Below are 27849 nucleotides of genomic sequence, written 5' to 3' on the forward strand. Positions count from 1 at the left end.
CACTTTGTTGAACTTTCATGCGTGGCCAGGTCGCTTCTGAAAAAAAAAATCGACATAGTTGAGTGGAACTAAAGCAGTAAAAACATTGGCTACACTTTAACAAGTAAGCAACCAATATTATCCATAATAGAGGGTTTTTTTAGGGTGAGATCGCATCAGTATAAATGTCTGGTGGCGGGTTTAACGGCATACATTTACGTGATCTAACCCATAAAAACCCCCATTATGGACATTGGGACACGTTGGTCCACTTGACAACCCTTATTCATTGTCTGCGTCGGCTGGAGGAGGATTTCAGACACACGCGGACAATGTACTCAACTCGATCTGCCCCTTAAAAACTCAATCAATTATGAACAACTGCCAAAAGCGATGACAACCCATTGCTCGTTCCAGTAGAGGGCGCAATCCCCATTCCCTCGACGGGTGTGAAGGCGGGCAGCACCAGAAGGAGGGAGGCGGAAGGTCGGAAGGACGTGGGAGAGGAAGGAGGAGTCCACAGTTGTTTTGGCCACCACCACCAGCAAGCAGCAGCAACAACAACAGAAACAACAGAGGCGGTCATGCTGTGTGCTGTGGCCCCTCGGAGAGCGAGAGCTTTGTGCTGCGGGGTCGCCTGTCCTCGGTGGCGCGCGAGGGCCCCCCTCGGGAGCCAGGGCCCCAGTGGGGCCCCAGGGGCCCCGTGGCCCGGGGTTCGATGGGGAAGCGACGACGCAGCGCTGCGCGTCGGTTGCGCGTCCGCGTTCTGGGGAGACACGGCCACCGCAGGTACCTTGCCATGTGATGCTTCTACTGCTGCTGCTACTGCTGCTGCTACTACTGCTGCTACTGCTGCTTCTACTGCTGCTACTGCTGCTTCTATTGCTGCTTCTACTGCTGCGTCAGCTGCTGCGTCAGCTGCTGCTTCTGCTGCTGCTTCTACTGCTGCTACTGCTTCTACTGCTGCTACTGCTTCTACTACTGCTTCTACTGCTGCTACTGCTGCTTCTACTACTTCTGCTGCTGCTTCTACTGCTGCTGCTACTGCTGCTTCTACTACTGCTGCTGCTTCCACTGCTGCTGCTACTGCTGCTTCTACTGCTGCTGCTACTGCTGCTTCTACTGCTGCGTCAGCAGCTGCTTCTTCTACTTCTTCTGCTGCTTCTGCTTTTGCTGCTGCTTCCACGAATTGATGTCGCTTCGTACGCCACTTGCGTGTTCACCACACTTCCCACTGATCGTGGTGTGGTGGTGGTGGGATCGATCGAGTTTCGATTCGTGTGCGTGCGCGGTTGTGGCTTGGAGGCAGTCGCCCTCCAGCAACAACGGAGGGCAGAGGAGCGACGCTCACAACAACAACCAGCGGCTAAAACTCGAGAGAGTTGGCACAGTTGGTGCACTCAGACAATCATCTCAGCCCGTCAGCCCGTGGGCACCTGGGTCTTCGACACTTCACGTGGCCTCAAAGTGCACCTAGCCTGGCACAAGCGCCGTGGTTGACTTGGTGGTGAACGGCGGTTGTTGAAGTTGTGACCCCACCCCCCCCCCCACGATGCAGCCGCATTCACCACCGTGTAGCAATTAGCAATGCGATGATTATTATGATTCTATGGTTCTTTCGGTAAAGTCACGTAGATATAAAATAAAATAATTAAAAGGAAAATATAAAAATATATTAAATACATAAAAAAACTCACAATGAATTCCTGCAGTCACGAAAGTTTTAAGTCGCGATTTTTTGTTTTAGAAATAAGCAAGTATTGGAGACTCGGTGTGGCTATCCTAGAGAAACACAGGGCATTGATATGCTGTTATAATTATAATGCACGCGGTAAAGTGTAGCCACAGATTGCAATGTTGTGACCCTGATTTAGAGTTAGTCACCTCTCACCCAGTTCACTCCAACCCAGTTTCAGTCCCTGGACACAATCCAGACTTGTCGAAAGTAAAAAAAACCACTAAGCCACGCTAGCTGCAGCTCATTGTCACGTTTAAGCAACGAGCTTTCACGCACCTGATGATCGGTAAACATGTCAACGCACGCCCTGTTGTGCTAGCTTGCGATATCTTTTGAGAGGTTTGCAAAAGTCAGGGCTATCTTAGTCGCGCGCGGCACTGTCACTTGCAATTGCATTCGATTCCCTTGCAACGTTTCGCTAACTTAAGTGCCATTGCATGTTGATCAGTTCGTGATTTAACGTTGATTTACGTGCGTGCAATATTTTTTAGATTTCTCACGTGATAGTTTTTTGCTTTCATTTCTATCGGCTGTTTTTGATGTACAGTATTGTACTTTATTGTTTCGTCGACTCAGGTCACGCTTGCAAATGGGGCTCACGTGGTCTCTTGAGCTCCCCATCCCTTTAAACATAATTAACCTCATTCATAATAAAGGTTTTTGGGTTAGATCGCGTTTATTTATAAATGTGTCGTAACCCTCCACCACCCGACACGGCCAATCAGCAAAAAAAAAGTGTCACGTTGACAAAGGACAAATAATTCACTACTTCAGCCCACCGGTGTGTTGAAGAGTTAATCCACATTTACAGTTTGAGTACGACGTTTCGCTGGTAAATACATACAGCATCATCAAGCAATTCGCCAGAATTCGCCAGAATGGCGAATTCGCCAGAATGGCGAATTGCTTGATGATGCTGTATGTATTTACCAGCGAAACGTCGTACTCAAACTGTAAATGTGGATTAACTCTTCAACACACCGGTGGGCTGAAGTAGTGAATTATTTGTCCTTTGTCAACGTGACACTTTTTTTTGCTGATTGGCCGTGTCGGGTGGTGGAGGGTTACGACACATTTATAAATAAACGCGATCTAACCCAAAAACCTTTAATATGAATAAGATTGGTCGCGAAAGCCTACGTGTTAAACTGATAATTAACCTCAACTTAAAACTTGGCAGAATCAGCCGGGAGTTATAAGCAGTAGGCTGGCTCAAGGTCAAACCAATGCGACCGCTCACTGGGCAGGGCTAGTGAGTGAGTGGGCGTGGCTTTGCAAGAGTGGGCGGGGCTGACAGCTCACCATGTGTGTCCCAGTTGAGCCTCCCAGATTTTTGATATCTTTACATATCTCTGCCATGCGTTTTCGTGTGTGTGTGTGGTAGGGTAGCGGTTAAGGAGGCTCGTGAAATACACTACTGGGCAGTTGGAGGCAGTCGCCCTCCAGCAACAATAGATGGCAGAGGAGCGACACTCACAACAACGAGCAGAACGCGGGGTGGCTAAATCACAGCAAGTTGACACAGTCGGGGGCACAGGTGGTGCATCGGCCAGTTATCTCAGTGATTCAACCCATGGCACCTGGCTCTGCCCCGTGACCTCCTGCCAGTGGGAGTTCGACACTTCACGTGGCCTTAATATGCACATAGCCTGGCACAAGCGCCATGGTGACGTCACCCCCACGTAATGGTGATTGATGTTGGTAGCAGTTATTGCTACGCTGCGCTACAGACCCAGTGCCCCGAGTTCGATTCTCGCTCGCGGCCAACACCAGAGACGATTATCTGAAACCGGTCCTGGGCCTACCCTAGGTCGACTCAGCCTCAAATGAGTACCTGGTGCGCTGTGTAAACATCGCCACTAGGGAGACAAAGGCGGCCGAACGTGGTGCGGGCCACCCACTCCCTCGTGTGCTGTGTCGGCCTACGTAGGTGCTCGCTAACAGCACTTGCCCCAACAATCTGTTACAGCTACACGGGGCATCTTTGTTTTGTGTCCCCCCCCCCACCTACCAGTACCGCAACTGGTGCACGGCGGCCGGCTGGACTTCCTGGTGTTTGACTACCTCTCCGAGATCACCATGTCCCTCCTGGCCAACGCGAAGAGCAAGGCGCCGGTGAGGTCACCCAAACGTGTGCGCCTTGCACATCCCGGCTGCACTTGGCAGTCGTGAAAGTGAATTTGATCAAATACATAAATAATCGCGAGGTGTAGCCTGCCTGGTAGCTCAGGGAACGAGGCACCTGAGATGTCACCTTCTGAGACTCTTTGGGTTCTCGAATCCAGCTCCAGAGAATTTAAACGTCGGTTCGGTTGACATTGGCAGGGCCTTGCAAGTGCGTGCCCTTCATGCGGATAAGGAGCCAGCCATATCTATGGAATTGAGCTGCAGAGATCCGAATGGAGACTGCTTCATCTCATGACATGATGGTGATAAAAAAACCGTTAACATTATTGTTACGGGATGGGGGAAATTTGCAGGTTATAGATGGATATAATTCACGGTGTAGGATTTCACCAAAGCAAGGGTTTGGTGGTACGTGTCACATTTCTAAACATTGCCCCAAAAGGGGAAAAAAACCCCATAATGGCCCGTTATTGATGAGTGTGTTAAGTTGTGTTCGTTATTTATGCCTGTCAACCACTGCCATCACAGTATCACCGTACCATGTCACAGACATTGAACATGAATCCAAAGGGTCACCCCTGAAACACAATTGGCGTGCTCTGCAACTTTGTGTGCCTGTCTGCTCATCATCTCAGCTACCCCCACGCGTGTGTGTGTGTGTACGGGTGTAATATTACTACTACTCGACCTGTCCTCCTGTGTGTGTGTATTATTTATTACGAACCCAGCGACCCGCCTTCGATTACTGCTCACGGCCAACACATCAGTGACGATTATCTGAACTAGTCCTGGACCTCCCGTCGGTCGACTCAGCCTCAAATGATGAGTACCTGGTGCGGTGTGTAAACATCAGCACGGGGGAGACAAAGGCGGCCGGGTGTGCCACGTCCGACTTAATAAGTGTTACTTGCTAACAGCACATGCCCTAACAGTATGGTAAAGTCTATATGGGGGATCTTTTTCTTTGTAATATTAATACCAGTCACGTGTCACCTGCGTGTGTGTGTGTGTGCTGCACCAGAACATGGGGTACACGCCTGACTTTGTGTACGCTGCAATGGCTCCGTTCATCAAAGACATCCACAAGAGGGGTGAGGAGCTCGGATTGCAGCTCTCCAGCGAGAGTTAAGGTTGCACCGCGTGTTGTTCGCCACGATTTCCGACGTTGGCCTCCACGCACCCGAGGGTTCTTCGGGAACCGAAGCTTCTAGCTCAGTGGTGGGCAACGTGGGGACCAGTGGGCGGCATGCGTCCCGTGGAGCCCCTGGTGGTGGCCTGGTCTGCGTGCGCCTCGGGTGACGCGTGGGGCTACGGTTAGCGCACGAGCACGACGTCAAGCCTGCGGCCCAGTGAGGTGAAGGAGGGCTTCTCGTGTGGCCCACTTAACGCGTCTGGGTTGCCCGTCACGGTTCTAGCTCATGGGGCGTTCAGCACTTCGAAAGATTTCTTTAAGGAAGGCGTGATGATCGCGGTGGCGATGGTGATGATGGGGATGATGGTATAGAGGTGGCCTAGAGGTCAGAGTGCTGAGCTCAAGGGATCCTGGGTTCACATCCAATTTCATCTGCCACCGATTAAACCAGGTTGTCAAGCGTAGTGAGTTGGTCTCAGCATGGTCACCAAGTGACTGCACAAAAAAAAACTTCGTAGCATTGCCTTGGGTTCTGCATTTCATTTGGCGAAATTCCAGATGACATTGATTTGACCGTCATGTAACAAACATTGCTCTCGGTTGCATGGGGCAGGTGGGAAATTACCGCCCTCTACTGTGTGGACCGGCGGTCACTTGAAGGGATTTCCGAGGTAGTTCTCCGACATCCGCTGCTGTAGACCATCCTCTAACACAAACGCTTGCTTGGTCTCCCGACATGACCCTGTTGTATCTCGCAATCGGATCAAATCGGGGAAATAAAAGAAGTGATGATGATGATGATGATTGGTGTCTTTACCCGCACCTCCGGTTAGCACGGATTGGCTCACGCACGGTGTGCGAAATAAGTTCAACGTACATATACGTACGTGATGACGACAGTAACAGTGACGATGCATCTGACGGACAGCCACAACAACAGTAGCTGGGCTGCTGGCGGTCGTGCGGCGTCTCGGCCGCGCGAGCTTCCGTCGGGGATGTGTGCCGAGCGTGCCGCGTGTGTCCGCCGCGCCTTGCCGACGCCGCAGGCGTGCGCGTGGTGAGCAACGCGGGCGGCATGAACCCGGAGGCGTGCGCGCTGGCGCTGCGAGAGGCCGCCGCCAAGGCCGGGGTGCAGCTCAGCGTGGCCGTCGTGTCGGGGGACGACCTCGTGGAGCACGTGAGACGCTCGCGCGCACGCACGCACGCACGCCAAGACAAAGATCCCCTGTGTAGCCTTAGCAGACTGTTGGGGCAACCAGGAAGGCCGGAACGGCACACGAGGGGGTGGGTCGCAGGAACCACCCCTGGCCGCCTTTGTCTCCCCCAGTGAGCGATGTTTACACACCGCACCAGACACTCAATTGAGGCTGATTCGACCTAGGGGAGGCATTAGGACAGGTTAAGATAATTGTTACTGGTGTTGGCCGTGAGCGGGATTCAAACTCGGGTCACTGGGTTCATAGCACAGCGCGCTAACCACTACGTTACCGCTCCTCAATGTCACATAAAGACACGCACACACACGTACCCACGGGCATTCAGGACATCAAATTGCACGCACCCGCATGCAACATACACTCGTGCATACATGCACACGTGCACAAATGGACATGCAAAGGGACAAAGGGACAAAGGTCAATTCATGAATCCAATTGTGGCCCAAGTGGGCGAATCCTTGTATGCTGAATCAATGACTGAATATCATAGCTTTAATCTGTTCGAAATCAAGTAATGTATTTCTGTTATTATGATATGGCCCAGCGGTAGCGCACTTACCACTTCTTGCAGAGGTGCACGGTTTGAATCCAGCGGCCAACCTGATTAATGGGGCCCCTCAGTGGTGAGATGTTAACTACCTCGCCTGGTATACAGGTGGTCGTGGGTTCGATCCCGACTCTGACGCCTCTATATTTGGAGTTTGCGTGTTCTCTCCGTGGTCGCGTGGATTTTTCCCCGGATCTTAACGGTATTTCCCTCCACATTTAGAATCAACATGCGTTTGGAGTATTTGGCTGCTATAAAATTGCACGTGATAAGCCACTTCATTGAGCTATCATTTGTGGCCAGGTCGCTTCTAAAAAAAGAGCTATATATAGCTCAGTGGGCCTTTCCTGGTAAAATAAAAATTGTTGAACTAGCTTAAAGTTCAATACTGCGGATCCGGATGTGCGCCGGCGTCGTGGTCTGAATTAGAAGAAAAAAATGACACGCAAAATGTACTCAATCGAAATTATACACAGCAATCGGCACCCCTCTCCTGCAAAAAACACAGCAGGACTCTGCTGATAAAGAGTCGTGTGTCTCAGCGAGGCTCTCCTGGGTAATCGAGCATCGTTCCTTCTAATTGTACAGAAGGCGGCGATCGCAGAGTCCGGAGTACGAGACCTGGACACTGGAGCGCCCTTCCCACAGTCCGTCTACAGCATGAACGCATACCTGGGGTATTTGCCATCGCCTCTTTATTGTATGTGTGTATGTTGAACTTCTTTTGCACCATACGTAGCCAACCGTGCTTGTCGGAGGTGCGGGGGAAGGACAACAAACCTGATGAGTTTTCAACATAGATGGTTTAAAAGTGCATCGCTCCAGTGGCTTCCGAATGTCGGAAGGAAGAGCGTTCCAGACGGCCGCAGAAGCGCATCTGAAAGCGCGCGATGCGGTGACCGTCTTTGTTCGATGGCTTAGCCAAAAGCCGCCGCTGCGAGGATGACCGGAGTATTGCCAAGCATTCAAATTAATTCGACAATCGCTGGCACTTTTCCATCACTGGTGCCTTCCAAAACATAACCGCACGCTCAAATAAAGCACGCGAATACGATTGACGCACTCAACGTAAGTTGTGAAATTTCCGAACGGAGGCACCACGGTGGTGAGGTGCCGCGTTTCAATTTCCCAGCGCGCAGCCAATCAGCCGGGCGCTGGACCTCGGGGCGGACGTGGTCATCACTGGCAGGTGCGTGGACAGCGCCCTGGTGCTGGGTCCTCTCATTCACAAAGTACGTCGTCGTGGCTCGCCGAACCACCCAGCGGTCCCCCGCCCCCCAACCCCCTCCGCCGACACCTCGTGCCGGTCCCCCCTACCCCCCTCCTCGCCCATCAACGCACCAGCCGGTAGAAACCCGCGGCGAAACAGGCGCCCTCTAAAACGACGTCGGACGGACTCGCCCGCCCACACCCGGCTCCCGATGGCGTTTAGCTGCGTGACCATGCAGCTGCCCTCCACCGGCGTTTTGATCACTTGCCAACAATTCTGGGGACGTGATTCGAGAAAACCTTCGACATGCATTTATTAAAAAAAAAATTGCTAGCTGGTTTGTATCGTTTCTCAATGATATATATATGTACTTTTTACTTTACCTGTCTCTTCTTTGGTTCTTTCGGGAAAGTCACGTAGAATGAGAATAAAATAATAAATTGATGAAATAATAAATTGATAAAATATCAATTTATTATTTTATTCTCATTCTACGTGACTTTACCGAAAGAACCAAAGAAGATGAATCCTTGCAGTCACGAAAGCTTTAAATCGAAATTTACCTGTCTCGTTCCCGTAGATTTATTTGCTTCCCCCCTTCAGCCCAAATGGCGAGCTCTCAGATAATTAGCGCACAGGTAACGGTGCAGCCCCTGTGGGAACTCCGCTCGAGCAAGAGGTGGGGAGCTATCCACACTTTAAACCAAACTCGCACGGCGCTGCCGATGGACTTTGCTGTGGTGTTACTCATTTCACGCTGCCGGGTGGACAGGTGATTGAAGCAACATGGCCATGTCTGTACGAGTTATAATATTATAAAGATTTTGTATGAATTATAAATAACGCATTATTGTTATTATACTCGTAATTCACTGCATATGTGGGGAGCTTGCGGATCGATTTTACGATTTTAATCAATCGGTGGATGCATCGTTAGATGCCTATAATCAATCGGTGGATGCATCATTAGATACCTAGAATCAATTGGTGGATGCATCATTAGATGCCTATAATCAATCGGTGGATGCATCATTAGATGCCTAGAATCAATTGGTGGATGCATCATTAGATGCCTAGAATCAATCGGTGGATGCATCGTTAGATGTCTAGAATCAATCGGTGGATGCATCATTAGATGCCTAGAATCAATCGGTGGATGCATCGTTAGATGCCTATAATCAATCGGTGGATGCATCATTAGATGCCTAGAATCAATCGGTGGATGCATCGTTAGATGCCTAGAATTAGCCGATGATGCGTGATGATGTGATGTGATTTACCATCACGATCACGGCCATAAACATCGTCTGCACTGCACACCACAGTAGTTTTATTATTATTTGTATTATTATTGTTCCGCTTGCTTACCCAAGGAAGCCTCACCGAGTCTCACGATACTCTTTCAGGAGTGTCCTGCCAATTTTTTTGTTTGTTTTTGCAGTAGGTGGGGCAACGATTGCTTGCGTTAGATTCCAATTGAGTAGTTTGTGGGTCATTTGTGTTCGAATGTGGTAAAGTTTGACCATGACGCCCGGGCACGCCACTTGGCCTACTCTCTAGCGAGTTACGTCACGGGAGTTTACCTAGACGTCCACTGCGGGGGCAGGCAGGCGTCGTGTGCGTTTTGCGGTTTAGACGCTCTCGCAGCAGTGCCGGGTTAAGCTAGTGGGGCTCTAAATGAAGAAAAAAAAACACAAATATTAAAACACTAATTTTTTTACATGCATAGTAAATGTATTTTATTTTCTCATTTGCTTTACAGCCAGATAATACGACAAATCCATAACCTTAAACACCCAGTTCATAAAAGTGGAAGGCGGTATAGTACTATAGTAATAGAGCAAGTGCAGAATCACTGAACCGGAATTTATAGCTTGATAGCATTTAGCGCGGGGCCCTTGAAAGTGCGGGGCCCGTAGCATATGTAGCTACTTTTGCTACGAGGATAATCCGGCACTGGTGGGATGGGAGATTGCAAGTTTAGTCGAAGCACCGTCGCAAGATTGCCCGACATGGGAAACTGTGGCCTGTAAAGGGCAGAGCTTGAAACAGGCGACGGTAAGTGAGGCCTGCACATTCAGACGCTCAGCTGCGTGGCAATTGTAGGGTTACTTGAATAAAGCACACATGGTCCACTATCTGAACAAGGTTGGTGAAGGTCAGCTTGCGGGGGGGGTTATTTGGCTGGTCTGTACTTTACAGCATTGTTAAATGTTTCACCATGCCTGAGAATCTGCTGTTGGTATTGCAGTTTGGTTGGAAACCCCAAGACTATGACCTCCTTGCGGCAGGCAGGTAAGGACTTGCTCACTGTCATTATTATTATCATCATCATCATCACGAGCCGTCATCAATTCACCGCTGGATGAAGGCATCGCCAAGCCATCGTCATCTCTCACGGATCTTATGTAGTGCAATATTCTGCACCATTTATACATCGTCATCCACCATCAGTCCACTGCTGGATGAAGGCCTCCACAAGCTGCCACCTTCTCTCACGTCCCAGCGATGTAACAATACACTCGACGTCTCACGCATGATCCGATTTAATCGCTCCGTCATATACATACAGAATGTTTAAAAACAATCCTCTGTAAATTAAATCTGTTGATGTGTAACTGTGGCAAAACTTAGCATGTACATTGCATATTTACCCCCACGTGTTTGTGCTTTTGACTGTTGCAGCCTGGCAGGGCATCTGATTGAATGTGGTGCTCAGTGCACGGGTGGAATATACACCGACTGGCACACCATCCCAGACTGGTAAGACGCGGTCAAGGTCAAGAGGTCACCGCAGGCAATTCTGGTGATGTCACCACACCTCACTTTCGCTTCCTTCCCTGCTTCTGGATCTCGTAGCGGTAGCAAAGTCAAGACCCAATCTCATCCTGATGCACAGTCGACATGTCCTTTAAAAAAAAAATCTAGACTGAAAACTTAATTTCTTTAGAACTGCTTTTTGTGTTTAGTTTGTTGTTCTCCCCTGGCACCTCCGATTAGCACGGTTGGCTACGTACGGCGTGAAAGAAGCTCAACATACGTACGGACATATACGTCCTGCAGGAGGAGATCGCACTTGCACAGTCTCTTCAGGATGTGTGTGTTGGTGGCTCCCTTGGCCTGTCATCCAGCGCCGTGGAGGCAAGGGTTGGTGGATCACACAAATGTTGGGAATCTCCCCTTGCCAAGCAGAAGGCGGAATATCCAATGTGGACTCCATCCGTTCCGTCTGTATGCAGTGTTGTCCCCTCGTACACGCGGGTTTTCTCCGGGCGCTCCGGTTTTCCTCCCACATCAATGTAGTTCGCGAAACATGCAAAATATAGGGTCGCAGAGCTTGGGCAATTGTTGGCGTCACTTCTGGCTGCCTTCCCACTTGTTTTGTGGTTTCCCCGCTCTTCTGAATTCACAAAAACTGCACAGCGTTACAAATGAGTAAATAACTCTGATCACTCTAGATTTGAAGTTTTCGTGACTGCAAGGATCCATACTCTTTGGTTCTTTCGGTAAAGTCACGTAGGTGAAAAAATAAAATAAAATTAAGAATAAAAATAAAAACTCTGATCACCAACGGGCTTTAGGTCTTCTCTTCCCCTTAGTCACCAATCTCTAGTCACCTGTCCCTCTCCATCCGAAACACGTGGCCCCCAGCCACAGCTGCCTCCTCTTCCCGATTCCTGCCGAATTACATCGACGACGTCGTTCGCAGCGTTGTATTCCAAACTTGCGGGTTGTTTACCCTGCCCATCCGCGACTGTCCCATCCACCCCACCTCCTCCGCACGCACACCGGTACCCCCCCCCCCCACCCCCCCCAAGTCCGCGTGCGCCGCTGTGTGGCACGGTTCCTCCGCAGGGACAACATCGGCTACCCGGTGGTGGAGTGCTCGGCCAACGGAAGCTTCACGGTGAGCAAGCCCCCCGGCACGGGCGGCCTGGTGTCGCCCGGCACGGTGTCGGAGCAGCTGGTGTACGAGGTGGGCGACCCGCGGAGATATCTGCTGCCCGATGTGACGTGCGACTTCTCCGAGGTCACGCTGACCGAGCTGCCCGGTCAGTCGTCGTCGTTCTTCACCGACTCCTACGGCTTTTTCCTGCTCCTCGTCCTCTTTCCCCTCTTCCTCAGCGAGTGCCACGTCGACGCACGCACACGGCCCGGCCAATTCTGCCTCTCTGTGCAAGAGGGCCCTTACACAGAGAGGCAGAAGCGACTCTGACGTGCCAACGTTATTAACGGTGACGGTTGCCAGGCTCAAATATTTCACCGCCCACCCCCCCCCTCCGGTACTCTTGCGGTGCCGGATGAATGTCGTTTTCGGGTTGTTTCGAGGTGTTTGCGGGCCCGTGTGAATTGAAGCGAAGCAGCGGCCCGCGTCTGGCCTGCGGGCCATCTTCCTTGCCGTCTTCCCTCCCCCCCCCGCCCCGCTGCTTCTCCGCCGTAATGGCTGCTTGCCATTTTTGCCGGGAGCGTTGTTTGCCGGGAGGGGGCGTGGTTTTACCGGGATCGTGGTTTGCCGGGAGGGAGCGTTATTTTCCAAGAGCGTTGTTTGCCAGGAGGGAGCGTTGTTTTGCCGGGAGCGTTGTTTGCCGCGAGCGTTGTTTGCCGGGAGCGTTGTTTGCCGGGAGGGAGCGTTGTTTGTTGACTGCCGGGAGGGCCCCTCCTGTTCGCTCAGGTGTGGAAGGCGGCGCGGTGCTGGTGCGGGGAGCCAAGGGGTCACCGCCGTCACCGTCCTACAAGGTCAGGCGTGAGACGGCGACGAGCGACACGCGGCCGGGTTAAAGTCACGCCGGGGATTCGGCTCATTGTCCCAAGAACCTCACGGCACAGAACGTTGTGGCCCAGTAAACGCCCGGAAGTAAGGCCATCGACCAAAATATCAAGTTTGATTTTCTCCTCTCTTGTTAAAAAAATATTTCTGTTTAAAAATGCAATTAACTATTTGTTGGGATCTTCAGCTGGAGGTGAAGTTTGCGGAGAAGATAGCGAAACGTATTTATGCGCGTGTATACGGGTGTGTGTGTGCGCGCATATGTAGTCAACATCGGCGACGATTATCTGAACCGGCCCTGGGCCGCCCCTGGGGAGACAAAAGTGGCCAGGCGAGGTGCTGGCTACCCACCCCCTCGTGTGCCGTGCCGGCCTTCATAGGTGCTCGCGAATAGCACTTGCCCCAGTGGTGGCGTAGTGGTTATCGCACCGCGCTACAAACCTGGCGACCTGGCTTCTATTCCCGACCACTGTTAACATCAGTTACGAATGAACCGCTCCTGGGCTTCCCCTAGGTCAACTCGGCCTCAAGAGAGTACCTGGCGAGGTGTGTAAACGTCAGCGCCGGCAGGGTTGACAGATGCAGGCGTGGCGCGGTGCTAGCCACACCACCACCACCTCGTTGTGCAGAGGTGGTGGTGTGGCGCTCACAGCACTTGTCCGACCGGTCTGTTTTTGGCCACGAGGGGCAGAGTCTTTCGTCCGCGTGCGTGCCTCTGCCGACGCAGGTGAGCGCGACATTCCTCGACGGGTTCCGCGCCACGGCCGTGTGCCCCATCGGAGGCCCCCGGGCGGCCGAGAAGGCCCGGAGGACGGCCGACGCCATCCTCAAAAGGTGGGCGCGGATTTCCGCGTCGGTGAGCCGAACATATTAGTTACTCCCCCCCTTCCACCACCAACCCCCCCCAATAATGATGCGCCCTCTGACTCGCAGCCCTCGGTCCTCCTTCAGCCCTCGATCCTCGATCGCTCAGTGGGAGGTCGCTCATTCTCTTGTGCTGCTCTGGACCTCCCTCCCCCCCCACCAGCCCTCCGTGCTGTTGGCTCCCTGCCCCCGTTCACATGCCACGCTACGGAGGCGTTCTTCACGTGTCGGTCAAGCTGACTCCTTTCTAGGACCTCGGAGATGGAGATTTTTTGCAATTGAGCGGAGACCTTGTTTGACACGATGTGTTCTTTTTTTTGTGCAGCCATTTGTTCATGAGGTCCCAGACCATTACCTTGCCAGCTTTGAGAACCCGATTTAATCGCATGCGGTTAAAACCCAGATTGGAACTCGGGGTCTCAGCGACGCTGGCACGGTATCTCCGGCGTGGTATTAGCTTAGCTCTCCGATGCATTTATTCATGTTGTGCCGCGTATCGTTTCGGTGCGATGTTCGACGTTTCGCTCCCGCGTGCTGGGAGCTTCCGCAGCTTTCTGTAGGAACTGAAAACCTGTAGAAGCTCCCAGCACGTGGAGCAAAGCGTCGGACAATGTTGTCCTTTTCCCCGGCAACTCCGATAAGCATGGTTGGCTACGTGCGGTGCGAAAGATGTTCAACGTACATACGAACAACAACGCCGCGGGAGGGAGATACACAGCACGATCACGAAAACATACACAGGCGGTGAAAAATAAGAATTTGTTTGACCATTTCTGGCAATTAAACAAGAGGTGTTAAGATGTTCAAATAGCAAATAGATACCTTTTGCAGGGCATTAAGTCTGCATTAACCACACGTACTTGTGGTGAACATGCAAACAAACCTGTTATGATAATATATGCATTGTCTTTGAAACGGATTGGCCTACACCAGAGACAGCCTTCTTTTGTGGGCTTGTCTCAACAGTTTTAAAACCAGAGAAGACCAAAAGGCAAACAGTACATAGACAACGCAAGTAAAACATATTCTTATTTTTCGTCGTCTTGGATACCGGCAAAAAGGTCCCATAGATATACACAGGGAGGTTTGCTATCTTGAGCCACCTTCAGAGCTTGGCTGAAAAAAACGGTGACGTTTGGCTGCACGGAGGCCTAGCCCGTTGTGGCAAAAAAATGTTCTGGTCTTCTCTTTCATGGATGTTCAATCCTGAATGAAGGGCTCGGAGGATCTTCAAGCATTTGGGGCTCAGTGACTTCTCGAAGGTTCACGTGCAGGTGCTGGGAGCCGAGGACACGTATGGGCCACACGCACGCAGCTGGCCCGACGGGGTGAGAACTCGCAGTGCCCTATGGATGATAACAACAACAACTAACAAATGACGTCATCGCACAAAGAGTACTGCAGATATAGCATTAAGATGCTTTTTAGAAGAGATCTTTAGACGACACATTAGGTTTCAAACTGGTCTCATTGTCAAGAAAACTATTTTAGATAGTGAAACGCAGCCATCATCGTCAGTCATGATCAATCCACTGCTGGGTGAAAGCCTCCCACAAGCCTTCGCCATCTCTCACGATCGTGTGAGGTAACAGTGATTAAATGATAATATTGCTACAAGTACAGATTGCAGTTTCATTATTTCATGGTTTTTCATAGCATACATTTTAAAATCTTAAAATTTTTATTGCGATTTTTACCAGTTTTGTGGGTGTATATCCTGTCGAGATTGTCGTGGAGGGGGTTACTTTCAGATGGATAGTATATATTTGTTCTCGTATGGAATTTTCTATTTTTATGTTTGAATTGGAGGCCGACCGAATTTCGGTTGCGGCGCCGAAAGTTGGCAAGTGACCTCTTTCGGCATACTCTCAGTTTCGGCCGAAAGTAAATGTTTAACTTTTGGTCTGGTTTCGGTTTCGGCCGAAACTGACATTGACTTTCGGTCATTCATATTCTTGGTTCTTTCGGTAAAGTGACGTAGAAGGGAAACAATAAAATAATAAAAATATGAAACAATACAAATTTTGAAGAAAGTAGCCACTTTTTTCAAATTTTCTTGCTGTGGTTTTCACACCTGATGACGATTGCTTGTGTTGCAGTCGAAACGTCGTGATAATTTTTATTGTTTTATATTTTTATTATTTTATTGTTTACCTTCTACGTGACTTTACCGAATGAACCAAGAATATGAATGCCTGCAGTCACGAAAGCTTTAAATCAAAATTTCGGTCATTCGTCAACCGAAGATCTATTTTTAGAATACAATGCTAGTGCTACGTCTATCACTCTGCCTAACGGTCGGTCAGTCGGCGCTAGGCAATCCTATGCGATAGGCTGCAAACACACACACACTTACACACACACACACACGTCAGCAGCAGCAGCTTGGGAGCGAGGTTACAGCCGCAAATATGGTCTGCTAATGTATATACAGTAAAACCTTGGATTGCGAGTTTAATTCGTTCCGGAAACGTGTTTGTAATCCAAAGCACTCGTATATCAGTTGTGATCACGTGACGCTCGGCAGTACAAAGCGTATACGTACTACTCGTATTGCAAGACCCTCGCTCGTTTATCAAATTAATATTTCTTAAAAAAATTTTGCAGAGCAAGTTACTCACAATCCAAGGTTTTACTGTACGACCGGTCAACAGACGGGGCAGCCTGTCTGGCTGAATGCGGAAAAAACTGTTGTTTCTTTACTACAACATTCGTTTGTTTGGATATAATTACTAAGTAAGTAACACCTAAAGATTTTATATTTAGCGACTCTTACTGCAGGCTCTGAATGATTAGTTCTAGATTTATATTTCATTAAAGTAGCATTGCATCATGACATATTTAATAAATCTTGTGTTCGGTAAGTTCGGTTATATACCTTTTTGTTTCGGTTTCGGACGAAAGTGAAGTTAAACTTTCGGTTTCGGCCGAAAGTAAATTTTTAACTTTCGGTTTCTGGTTTCGGTTTCGGCCGAAACCAGAAATTCAGTTTCGGTTGGCCTCTAGTTTGAATATTAATGCGATGGTGCTTTGAGTGGTAGATTTGTGCCAGAAAGGCGTCGCACGTGTGCATGCAAAAAATAAAATTGATCGATCACATATACGCAGGTACCTCCGATTAGCACGGTTGGCTACGTCCGGTGCAACAAAAGTTCAACGTACCTAGACGTACAAGTTACGCGTACTCGCGGAACGTTGTTGTGACCCACGGCAGACACGCGCACCTTGAGAACCGTTGGTTACCACACGCGCACCGTTTGATGACCTGGTATCGTGAATGCAAGATTCGATTTTAATCCGACGACTCGATGCCCCCAGTGTACCATACCACCCCTATCCCTCCTCTCCCCCCGCCCCCCGAACGGTCGAATCGTCACGCCAGGGTCCCAGGGACGTGGCCCTGTGGATGTCCGTGGGCCACAGCCACAAGAGGGCGCTGGAGCTCTTCCGCATGGAGATCGCTTCGGCGGGCACCAGCATGGGTACGACGCGGCGCTGCGGCCCCACGGCCTGGCGGCTGCGGCCTGATACCCACGGGCCTAGGCCCCGCAGGCCGTCTGCCAATCCACCGCTGGATGAAGGCGGGTTGGTGGCGACGCGGAGCGTGAGACGTCGGGAGCGTTGGAGTACTACAACAAGGGATTGTGCCGCACTGCGCACTACTGGCCCACCACTTTGCACTGACTTGCGATTCAGTGGTTGTGATTTGATACGAACAATTTTAGTTTTTCTTAAACCGTTGCGCTGAACGTAGCAGCTTGAGGTCGCTAATGATAACATGACATAGTGATATCATAACAACATTTGTGTCATTATCTTGATGCGTCGCCCTATGCCGTATGATGATGTCAGCCATGGGGGTCGTTTGGCCATACTTCGCCACGCTGGTCAGTGCGGGTTGGCGAAGGAGGTGGCTGGTGACCGGCTCAGCTGTTACTTGCCACTAATGTTAGCCCTGACCGAGGTATCAAACCCGGGTCGCCAGGTTCGGAGAGAATTGCGCTACATCACCGTGCAACCACCACTCCTCCACCCCCATGCACCGTTTTTGAATCGTAAGAACAAATATCGGTTCTTTAGCACGAGATTCAGTTACATCTATCATTAATAAAAAAGCTCTTTCACCCTCACAAACCGCAACCACATTGCCCCCCCCCACCACCCTGTTCTGTAAATGAGTACTCATAGCACGAGTAGTCAATATGGAACGTCTGTCTGGTCTCTGATATCAGTGTCATTGTTGCCCGTGTGAGTGTAGTGTAGTGGTCAGCGCGCTGCGCTACGAACCTGGCGGCCCGAGTTCGATTCCCGCTCGCGACCAACATCCGTGACGAATATTTGAACCGGTCCTGGGCCACCCCCCAGGTCGACTCAGACTCAAACTAGTGCCTGGTGCAGCGTGTAAACATCGCCACTGGGGAGACAAAGGCGTGGTGCTGGCCACCCACCCCCTCGTGTGCGGTGCCGGCCTGCATAGGTGCTCGCTAACAGCACTTGCCCCAACAGTCTGTTAAAACTATACGGGGGATCTTTGTTTTTGTCTTTGTTTTTGTCTTTGTTTTTAGCTCCAGGACTGACTGGCATTGTCGGCGGACGCCCCAAAATGTAAGTGATCAGTGTGTGTGCGTGTGTCTGATGGTGGGGGGAGTGGTGGTGCAGCAATTAGCGCACTGCGATACGAGCCCCGCTGACCTGAGTTGAACTCCCGGCCGCAGCTCTAACGTCCGTTGCGATTGCTATCCGAGCCGGGCCTGGGCTCCCCCACACTTTCACCAACCCCTTACAGACTGGCATGGTGAGGTATGGTGAAACAACCCCTTCGTGACTAATACGGCATGGTAAGGCCTCCATCCAGCTGTGGTCATCGATACGCGAAAGTATTTACAATCATTTGTGGTGTCTCAGTAGGCTAAATTGGACACACTGGCACCTATCACATTGACGTCACAGGGTATTTTACATTTGACCTTTCCACCTATGTCCCTGCCTACATACCTACCCAGGGACCGTATTGGAGCCCTGCATTAACCCACAGTGACGTGTGGCAAATGTTACCTATCACTGGTCCAACAATAATAGCCTATCTGGATTCGAAGGGAATCCATACTCTTTGGTTCTTTCGGTAAAGTCACGTAGGTTAGAAAAAAATCATCTGTGATGGATCCAGTGCAATGTGTTTGCTATTTATTTCCGTGCCAGCCTTGCTGGCGACACTGGAAGAGGCTCTGCTGCCACAGACCTAATTGGTTGTCTCTTCATTACGATTTGCAGATCCCCAGTGCTGAAACTTTTCTCCTTTCTGTATCCGAAGAACAAGACCAAGGTGAGGCTATACATAGAGAAAGAAAAACCCAATCGCGCAGTCCACACCGGGCTCCATCGTCGGTGACGGATCCTGTTGTTGGGGCTGGTGCTGTGTTGCGAGCGCCTCTTAAGGCGAGTGTCATGAAATATTTTTCTTTGTTCCCGAATGTTTGTTTCCTTAGAAATGAATGTTTATTCACACTCGTCACCGGTATTCAGGAATTGCGGTGTTGCATACGGATATTTGTGCCCCCATATATTTACGTGACGACATTTTTTTTAGTTGCATTTACGTTTATCCGTAAATTGTCAACTGAAACCTTTATTTTTAAGAGCAACGTCCAAACTTACATGTGAAACAGTTGCTCATTTTACTTTTTGGATACTCAGAGATCCAAACCAATGTGGCCCTAATGCCTAAGCATTGTCCTATCCTGAACCCCTACCCAAACCTCTAACATGAACCTGAAGCAATAACTAGACCCCTCACCCCGAATTGTAACTCAAGCACTACCCCTAACCCCTGCATTAATCCATGACTAATAACCCTAACTACGAAACAATAACCAAATGCATAATCCTAACCAATAACACAAATCTCTCGCCTCCAGCTCTTACCCCCAATCCAAAACACCGAAATCCTAATCCACTTATCAAACCATACCGACACCCCTACCCATACACCCTAATCATGAACCGAAAACCCCAAACACTAACCCTTAACCTTAATCCTAGGACGCCAATAGGTATGGGGGTAATGACTGTTACTGTAGGCGAACGGATATTTCGTGGGGGAGACCCGCTGCGCATTGACTTGGGCTCGGCGCACCGTGGCTGTCGCTCGCGTCTCTCTGAGCAGGTGGACCTCAGCCTGAACGGCGTTCACGTGGAGACGTTCACGGGAGACGCGGCGGAGCCCGGCGGCTCGGCAGTGCCGGACGAGACGGCGCAAGAGGGCGCCTCCTCCTCCTCCTCCTCCTCGTCGTCGTCCGGCCAGTAACTGCGACCTGCACACAACCACTCACTCACTCACTCACCCACACAATTATCTACTTACCTAATTACCTGCTTACCAATCTACCCAAGCATCTTCCCACCCACCCATCGGTTTAAGCACGCGCCCATTCAAACCACAGCCCGTCCACCCGCTTATCCGCTGACTAATCCGTGAATCGCTCTATTCGACCACCACCTACCTACTGACCTACCCACCCACCCACCCAACCGCCCATCCGCTTACTTCATTTCTACCTACGCAGCTGCTTACCCAGCCACGCTTCCGTCTGTTTATGAAACCCTGAGCAGGCGAGGCACAGCTGCCCGGGGGCTCGCACAGCTACAGACTGGAGGAGCTGGCGTTGACGAGGAGCGGCGACAAGGCCGACACGGTTAACATCGGTGCGCACACGTCACTCCCACTGCCCGGACACACGGGGAATGTCTGATAAACAGCGATGCGACGACACGGTCTGTAGCTTGGGCGTTTTGCGTCCAGTCTTCATGACGTCCTTGAGGGTTTAGCCGGGCGCTGGTGGCTATGATGGATGTGGCGTGCAATCCAGCACGATGTAACCCATAAAAAAAAAATATTTTTTTAATCAATTTAATATTTGTTGCAAAAACCTCCACGTTAAAAGCACCTTCACGTTATTTGCCAAAATTGTAAACAATGCTCGCGCGTACCATTCAGTGCACGCGTTGCGTGCGTTTAAAAAGTGAATCGACGCATCATCACGTAACCTCGTCGTCGTGCCTGTAGGGGTGATCGCGCGGCACCCAGCACTCTACCCCTACCTCAAGGCGCGACTCACGGTGAGCGTCGTGCAAAAATACTTCCAGCACCTCGGCAACGGAGCGTCGGGCCCAGCCGTGAGCAGGCGAGACCATTCTCCCACCCGCCACCACCCACACACCACCCATCCACCATCCATCCACCCACCATCCACCCACCCACCATTCATCCACCCACCCACCATTCATCTACCCACCCACCATTCATCCACCCAACCACCCTACATCTACCCACCCATCCACCCACCACCCACTACCAGTGACCGCCCACCACCTACCCACTCGCCCACCTACCCACTCACCCACCCACTCACCGCCCACCCTCCCACCCACTCACCCACTCACCCACCCACTCACTCACCCACTCACCCACTCACCCACCCACTCACCCACCCACTCACCCACCCACCGCCCACTCACCGCCCACTCACCGTCCACCCACCGCCCACTCACCCACCCACCCACCGCCCACTCACCCACCCACCCACTGACCCACCCACTCGCCCACCCACCCACTCACTCGCCCCCCAACCCACTCACTCACCCACCCACCCACCCACTCACCCACTCACCCATCGACCCCACCCACCCACTCACCCACCCACCAACTCACCCACCTACCCACCCACTAACCCGCCCACTCACCCACCCACTCACTCACTCACTCACCCACCCACTTACCGACCAACTCACTCACCCACCCACCAAACCACTTACCACCCGCCCACCCACCCACTCAACCACCCACCCACTCAACCACCCACCCACCAACTCACCCACCCACCCGCTCACTCACCCACCCACCCACCCACCAACCCACCCACTCACCCACACACTCACCGCCCACCCACCTACTCACCACCCGCCCACTCAACGTCCACTCAACGCCCACTCACTCACCACCAACCCCCCACCCACTCAGTGCTGTGGCCCAGGGATGGCTTGGTGCCCTGACCTGGCCATCAAGCTTCCTTGTGACTATGAGAGCGACTGTGGCGAATTTCCCAACTCGCCGGTTTAAGCGAGGTTTTTTTTATGCCAGGGGAAATTAAAACCACGACGAAATACTGGTGCCGTGCGAAACAATTCGCAAAGTACATTTTTAGCAAAAAAATTGCAGAAGTCTTTTTGGGGAAATCTGCGAGCAGAAATTGAGCACGCGACGACGCATACCTCCACTCCTATAGACACAAAGCGAAAACTGTCCGACCGGCACGGTTTGTACAGTGCAGCCCGCGTTTGCTTGTTATGGGGTTATGGCAACTTGCGTAATTGGGCCCAGGTTTTGGCGGCAGCTTAATCCGCCACGCAACCTTCAACAGGGCTGTGCGTTTCACTTACCCTGTGACATGTGGCTCTTTTTCGCTAAGGGGACTATGCTCTCTCAACCCGGGGCCGCCCTTGGAGGCTGTCGTGATATGATGGTGGGGGGGGGGGGGCGGTCAGAGCGGAATAGATGCAAGTTTGCTCATATGAATCTCTTTTTCTCTGAGGCCAACATCAGATGCACCTTTTTAGAAAAACATTTTGCTTGGGATGGAGAAACCTAGCCCACGGACACCTCCAATTAGCACAGTTGGCTACGTACGGCGCAAAAGAAGTTCAACATACATACAAACTGTGCTAACATATTTTCGAAGGTAGTCGGATCGCTTTGCTGCCACCGAAGGCCTAACAGAGGGGAAGTTGGTCGAGTCCCCCGGGTGGCTCAAACGCGAGAGCTCCGAGCCGGCTCCGCTGAGATCTAGGGTTCGAATTCAGGCTTCGGCCGTCCGTGATTAAACCTGGGCTCGCGAGAGTCGATGGTACTCAGCCCGGTCACCCAATAGCCGCAACGTAAAAATGTATTTTAAAGTTTGGTTATGCGCTTCATTTGGCCAAGTTCCAGAATTGACTGTATCGGTTTGACTGAATGCGACCACCTTCCGAGTGGGGGGGGGGGGGGGGAATGTGCGAGGGTGCAGCCGTCACTGTGTAAAGAATAAAAATGGCACCTGAAGGATTTTTCGGTGAAAAATCTCTTCCGTGGCCGTCCTCTGCCACATAGCACCGCACAGCTCTGTGAGACGCATTGTTCTGTCCTGACAAAACGTCCGTAATTTCATATATTTTTGCATATAAACCGCAATTGTGCTTGGTCTACGCATCACGAAACAAAGTGCGATCACTGATATTTTACCGTTCTTCCTTCTGCCCTCAACTGCCACCCCACCCATCATCATCATCATCCCGATTCCTCCAGCCACTGCCCTCCATCCTCCTCATTGTCTCTTTCTCCCTCTTCCCCCCCGGGCAGGTATGAGCTGCCAGGAATCCACGCTCTGAACTTCGTCCTGCGGGAGGCCCTGGGCGGCGGAGGAATCACTTCACTCCGCAGCGACCCCCAGGTGGGAACGTGGCTCCGGGCCGCTCTTCCGCACACAAACACAGAGATCCCCCCCCACCCCCGTGTATAGCCTCAAGAAACTGTTGGGGGTAGGTGCTGTGAGCGAGCACCTTAACGAAGGCCAGTACGGCACATGGGGGTAGATTTCCAGCACCACGCCTGGCCGCCTTTTGTCTGCTTAGTGGTGATGTCTACTTTAAGGCCGAGTTGATCTAGGGGAGGCCCATAACCAGTCCACCATTTATTGATCCTGAGCGGGAGTCGGAACTGGGGTCGATGTATTCGTAGCGCAGCACGGATTGTAAATGTTGTCGCTTGGCTCTCCAACACACCGGTTAGTGCTGTACTAGTGACGAATTGGCCACGTTCTGTTTACGTGACAACCCTTACTAGTTGGCTGTGTCGGGTGGTGGCGGGTTTTAACGACACATTTATGTTTACGCGATCTAACACAAAAAATCCTCTTATGGATAATATTGGTTGCGAAAGCCTACGTGTTAAACCCCACAATGGTTCACAAAGTCGCGTACGCATAGACACACACACCCCGGGGGTGAACCCAGGTAACCTCATGTCTGGTACCTTGGTGATGAACCCAATGGGATTTTTCAAGGTTAAACCGCCAAGCAATAATTTTATAGCTAGGTCGCCGGGTGTGTGGCGCGTGTGGAAAGCCATCCAAGTGTGCGCTCGCAAAGCTCGGTCATTGCTCTAGTGGCGGAACGGTGGACCCAGCGTGCCACACGCACGCACGCGCACCGGCCCTTTCGCCAATCCACCGCTGGGCGATGGGCCACCCCATGCCGTTTAGTCATGGCTTGGTCGTTTTTTCATTCCCACCATATTTCACCACCACCACCATCAGTCGGCACGGGTTGGCGATGGCGGGGGGAGCGCATTGATGCGAGAACACCGAAGCGCAGGACAAAAACGAGCCTTGCCGAAGCTGAACCTCCGCTGCCCAACCACGTAGCCCCCACAGCTGGCCACGACGGCCTGTTCGTATCGTGGTCCAAGCACTAATCCAGGCTTGGCGCTACTTGCTCTCCGATCTCTGGGCACATTCCAGGCGGTTTGGTCATTGGACGCACGTGCAACGCGTAGAATGTGTGGATGTTGAACTTCTTTCGCACGCCGCGTAGCCAGCTGTGCTCAACTAAACGCAAAAAAGCAGTTCTAGTTCATCTCCCGGCCAATCGACGAGCAGTGTAGCTCCCCGGAGATTGTTTGGCGGGTGGTGGGGTCGCACCTGCGTGTCGAGATTCTCTCCTCCTGGCGCGCGGAGCGAAACGTCGGACATTGCGCCCAACAACACGCGGGTATGATCCTGGAAAACCCATAGGCGAGCGACACGCCCGTCCCGTTCCTTTGCAGGGCAAAGCTCTCGGCCAGATGCTGCTCGACTTGAAGGTGGGAAACCTCCCGGAGCTGAAGGACATGGCGAGATGAGAGCGGACGGCGGCGAGAGCGTGAAAGCCGCCGCCCCTGGCGATTTGAAGAGAAACGCGCCGTCAACCGCCGGGTCGGCCGACGGGCTGGCGGGCGAGCGTTGTCGTGCCCTTTCCTCGGTTTGTTTTGTGTTCCTTACAAATAATTTCAAGGAATCCCGTTCTCTAAGATTTTTCTTTTGTGCCCCCCGGTGGCTTTGAAGAGACGACGGCTCGCGATGACGATAAATAAAAGGTGCTTGGGACCGCTGGCGAGATTTTTGTGTCGTTTTATTGTTTTTCGTAGAAAAGAAAATGGGGAGGGGGCATGACACAGAGAGAAAAAAAAAATTATGTCACGGCGATCACGAAAGAAATTCTCTTTTAAGCGTCACAAAACGGCGCAAAAGTCTCTTAAAAAAACCGGTAAAAAAGCGAGCATATTTAGTACAGTATTAAACACGTCGGGAAAGAAACGGCAGTTATTAACTATTTTTACATTTTTTACATAAACCCTCACTCCACACCAATAGACTGGCTATGCTACAATCAGCATACTTGCACACGTCCAGATTTGTCAACCGAACGTTAGGCTCATGGCCACAACCAAGTGCCAGACGACTTGAACCCATCTCAGCTTATTGGCAAAAAGAAATTGTAATAGAACACGTTTTGCCTACTCACCGTTGCGTCGGTGGGTTTGGCATTCGGTATGGTGGGCAGTACACGCTGGACAGTGGCCACTCCTGGCCCCAATGTTCAGGATGGCACGGCCAAAGCAGTTGGCACTTGGCAGCACGATCATTGTAACTTTGCCCTCCATTGCCTACGGCTACCCGGCACACCATATTGTTTCCGCTCGTCTCCTGTTTGTGCCGTATTTTACTGTTCGCCGTGTTATTGTCTGTTACCGATAAGCGTTTGCCAGAGGTTATGTGGGGCCAAACTGGCCTTTATTGTTTTGCTCCGTGATAAATGAAAAGCCGCGTGGCCATAGCGAGGGTCCCTGATTCGTATAAAATGTACTTTTATATATCCAGGCAAGTCTCACCGAGTCTCAAAGTACTATTTTTTTCCCGTAAGTTCCTGCTACATTGGGATCTTTGGCCATTAAAAAATAACCCAATTATCCATCCACCCAGGAAAAGACACTGAGTCCTAAGAGTCTTTGTCAGGAGGGTCCTGCTACATTGGGCTGTTTGGCCAACACCAATGAATGTTTTTAGCTCTGGGAGGAAACTCGAGAACCCGGAGCAATCCCACGCAAAACAGGGGGGGAGAACATCCAAACTTCACAGAGAAAGGCACCCGGGGTCAGGAATTGAACCCAGGTTCCCCTCTTGCTGTGCGACACGAGTGTCACCACTGCGCCAACCCTGCAGCGTAGGGACCAAAGTACCCCAACGAGTACTCAAAATCTCCGCGCAGAATGGTTTAACCCTGTGCGATGAAAACTAACAAAAATTACTAACTAAATTCCAGACACTTTTTTTTTCTTCATCAAAAGTGCCACCTGTTTGGGCTACGACCTTCATCGCCAGAGAGAGGTGGGCAAGTTCCATGCAGCAGTAGCAGCGTCGGTGTCTTAATAAATTGACGAGTGGAGTTGGCGGCGCAGTGGTGGGGAGGGGAGGGGGGGGCACTGCGGTGTTGCGCACCCGACGACCTTCGATTGACTGGCCACGGGTAACATCGGTGGACGGTGATGGAGCGTGTGAACGTCAGCGCGGGGCGGATTACGGTGGGCCGGGCGTGACACTGGCTACACTCAATGCCTCGTGCGACGTGCCGGTCCTTAGCAGGTGCCTGCTAACAGCACTTTGCCCTCACACTCTATAATTATGCCACGTGGCTGTGTGGGGGAGTGGGGATTCTTCGTGTTTTTTTGTGTGCACCTAAAACAGGCGAGTGGGCGACGTTTCTCTGTGGGCCCGGCACCACGGCCGTGTGCCCCAACCCGGAAGGCCACCTTAACAAAATCCACGCTGACCGGCACGGCGAAGTATGGCGACGCGATATAACCGCAGGGAGTTTTGCCAAGGTACTATATCGAAGCCACGCAATGCGGAGGAAACTTCACAGCACTGGAGCATTAACCGGGGTCCGCTTGAACCCCCCACCGCTGGGGGTGCATCTGCAACAGACACCGCTATTGTGACGGCACCGCGTGCTATTTTTTTCCTCGTACAAAAATGCATCGCTCGCTGCCGTTCTGCTACGCAAAAGGCGACGCGTGCTTTTCGTTCCGGTGCACAAGAGTGTCTTGAGATGCACACCCGCAGCATTGGGAGAAAGTACCTCGCACCGCATCCGACGGGAGAACAACGCCACTGTCTGTTCCCGCAGAAAAAGGCCGTGGGCCACACTTTCATTGTCCTGGGCTTCGACGTTCGAATGCGTCCTGCAGTGGCGTTGCTTGGACGACCAAACGACGACTGCCCGAGGGGAAGCCCACCTCAAGGCGTCGTTGCCTCGCGACGTCTCAAGAGCCGCGCGGTGCCGAGGGCGGTGGTTGCGAGGCGAAGAGGACGAAGCCGGATCGTTGAAAAAAAAAAAAACCACAACAAGGGAGAGGAGCCGAGGCACGGACCCGCCGCTTGGGCGCGGACGGCGCCGTCACGCCTCGCTGCTCTCCACGTTCTCCAGGTCCACGGTCTGCTTGAGGAACGAGCTCAGCTCGTGCATCACGTTAAAGTGCAAGTTCTTCTTCTGGGCGGTGACCGGGTCGATCGCTAACTGACCGTTGAGCTTCACGGAATCGTGCCTCTCCATCCTGGGCCCCGAGGCCTGAGGCCACACGGGGCTGAGCGGCTCGGCGGAGGGCGTCTGGGCCGCGACCGCCGCCGTCCTCAGTCCCGGCCCGGCGCCCGCCGGCTGCGCGGACGGCGCGGGGGCGACGGGCGTGCCCCGCTGCGGCGACTTCCACGCGAGCTGCTGCCGCGGTTTCGGCGTGGGGGGCGCCTGCTGAGCAGGCTCGGGGGTCACCGGCGAGGCCCGACCCGCCTGGCGCGGCTCGCTCGACGCCGAACACTCGACCTGCTGCGACTGCTCCGGGCTCGGCACGAGGACCTTGTGCTGCGGGCGCAGGCCCGGCGGCGGCGGCGGCGGCGGGGACGGGGCCGGGGAGGCCGTTACCCTGCCTTGACGGGAGGATGGCGGCAGCAGAGGAGCGTGGGTCGCGCTGGCGGCCACCTGGTCCTGACGTGAGGGGGGCGCGAGGGCCGGGCGGGGCTCGGGGGGCGCGGCGGCTCTGTCGTTCTCTTGGGGCCACGGTGCGGCCAGGGAGGGCTCGTCCAGCTCGGGCCTCCTCTCGTCCGCAGTTGGGTTCTCCTGAGAAAAACAAATTAACATGAAAAGTT

At 52.2% G+C, this 27849-nt stretch overlaps 2 protein-coding genes across 10 annotated transcripts in view; one reads left to right on the plus strand and one right to left on the minus strand.

The window, feature by feature from the left end:
• The first annotated feature begins 401 nt into the window (after positions 1–401).
• Positions 402–26531, plus strand: LOC116942935 (uncharacterized). 5 transcript variants are annotated; one of them, XR_004402867.2, is made up of 20 exons: positions 402–768; positions 3732–3832; positions 4866–4935; positions 6023–6153; positions 7329–7417; positions 7873–7972; positions 10202–10245; positions 10636–10713; positions 11806–12002; positions 12623–12687; positions 13446–13552; positions 14799–14910; positions 16965–17064; positions 18894–19018; positions 19746–19878; positions 20192–20284; positions 20646–20763; positions 22974–23064; positions 24438–24631; positions 26395–26531. XR_004402867.2 is itself a non-coding variant. In XM_032955416.2 (20 exons), the coding sequence occupies exons 1-20, from the start codon at positions 564–566 to the stop codon at positions 24510–24512; spliced, it is 2001 nt and encodes a 666-aa protein (XP_032811307.1). In that variant the 5' UTR covers positions 402–563; the 3' UTR covers positions 24513–24761. The 5 variants fall into 5 exon arrangements, 4 of the variants coding, with proteins under 4 accessions (XP_032811307.1, XP_032811306.1, XP_032811308.1 ...); XM_032955416.2 differs by lacking the exon at positions 26395–26531 and adding an exon at positions 18148–18187 and having other exon boundaries at positions 18854–18905; positions 24438–24761; XM_032955415.2 differs by lacking the exon at positions 26395–26531 and having other exon boundaries at positions 24438–24761.
• The window catches only part of LOC116942934 (arf-GAP with Rho-GAP domain, ANK repeat and PH domain-containing protein 1-like), a 55621-nt gene continuing 52536 nt past the window's right edge, over positions 24765–27849 (minus strand). For 3 of the 5 annotated variants that reach the window (XM_032955410.2, XM_076067447.1, XM_076067446.1), the window contains one exon: positions 24765–27820. In XM_032955410.2, the coding sequence (XP_032811301.1) occupies positions 27107–27820 (714 nt within the window). In that variant the 3' untranslated portion in view covers positions 24765–27106. The remainder of the gene's footprint in view (positions 27821–27849) is intronic. The other 2 variants (XM_076067449.1, XR_012941810.1) reach the window with 2 other exon arrangements.

The sequence above is a fragment of the Petromyzon marinus genome, chromosome 16 (assembly GCF_048934315.1).
Source record: "Petromyzon marinus isolate PM22_M1 ecotype Great Lakes invasive population chromosome 16, UKy_Petmar_22M1.pri1.0, whole genome shotgun sequence".
NCBI lineage: Eukaryota > Metazoa > Chordata > Hyperoartia > Petromyzontiformes > Petromyzontidae > Petromyzon > Petromyzon marinus.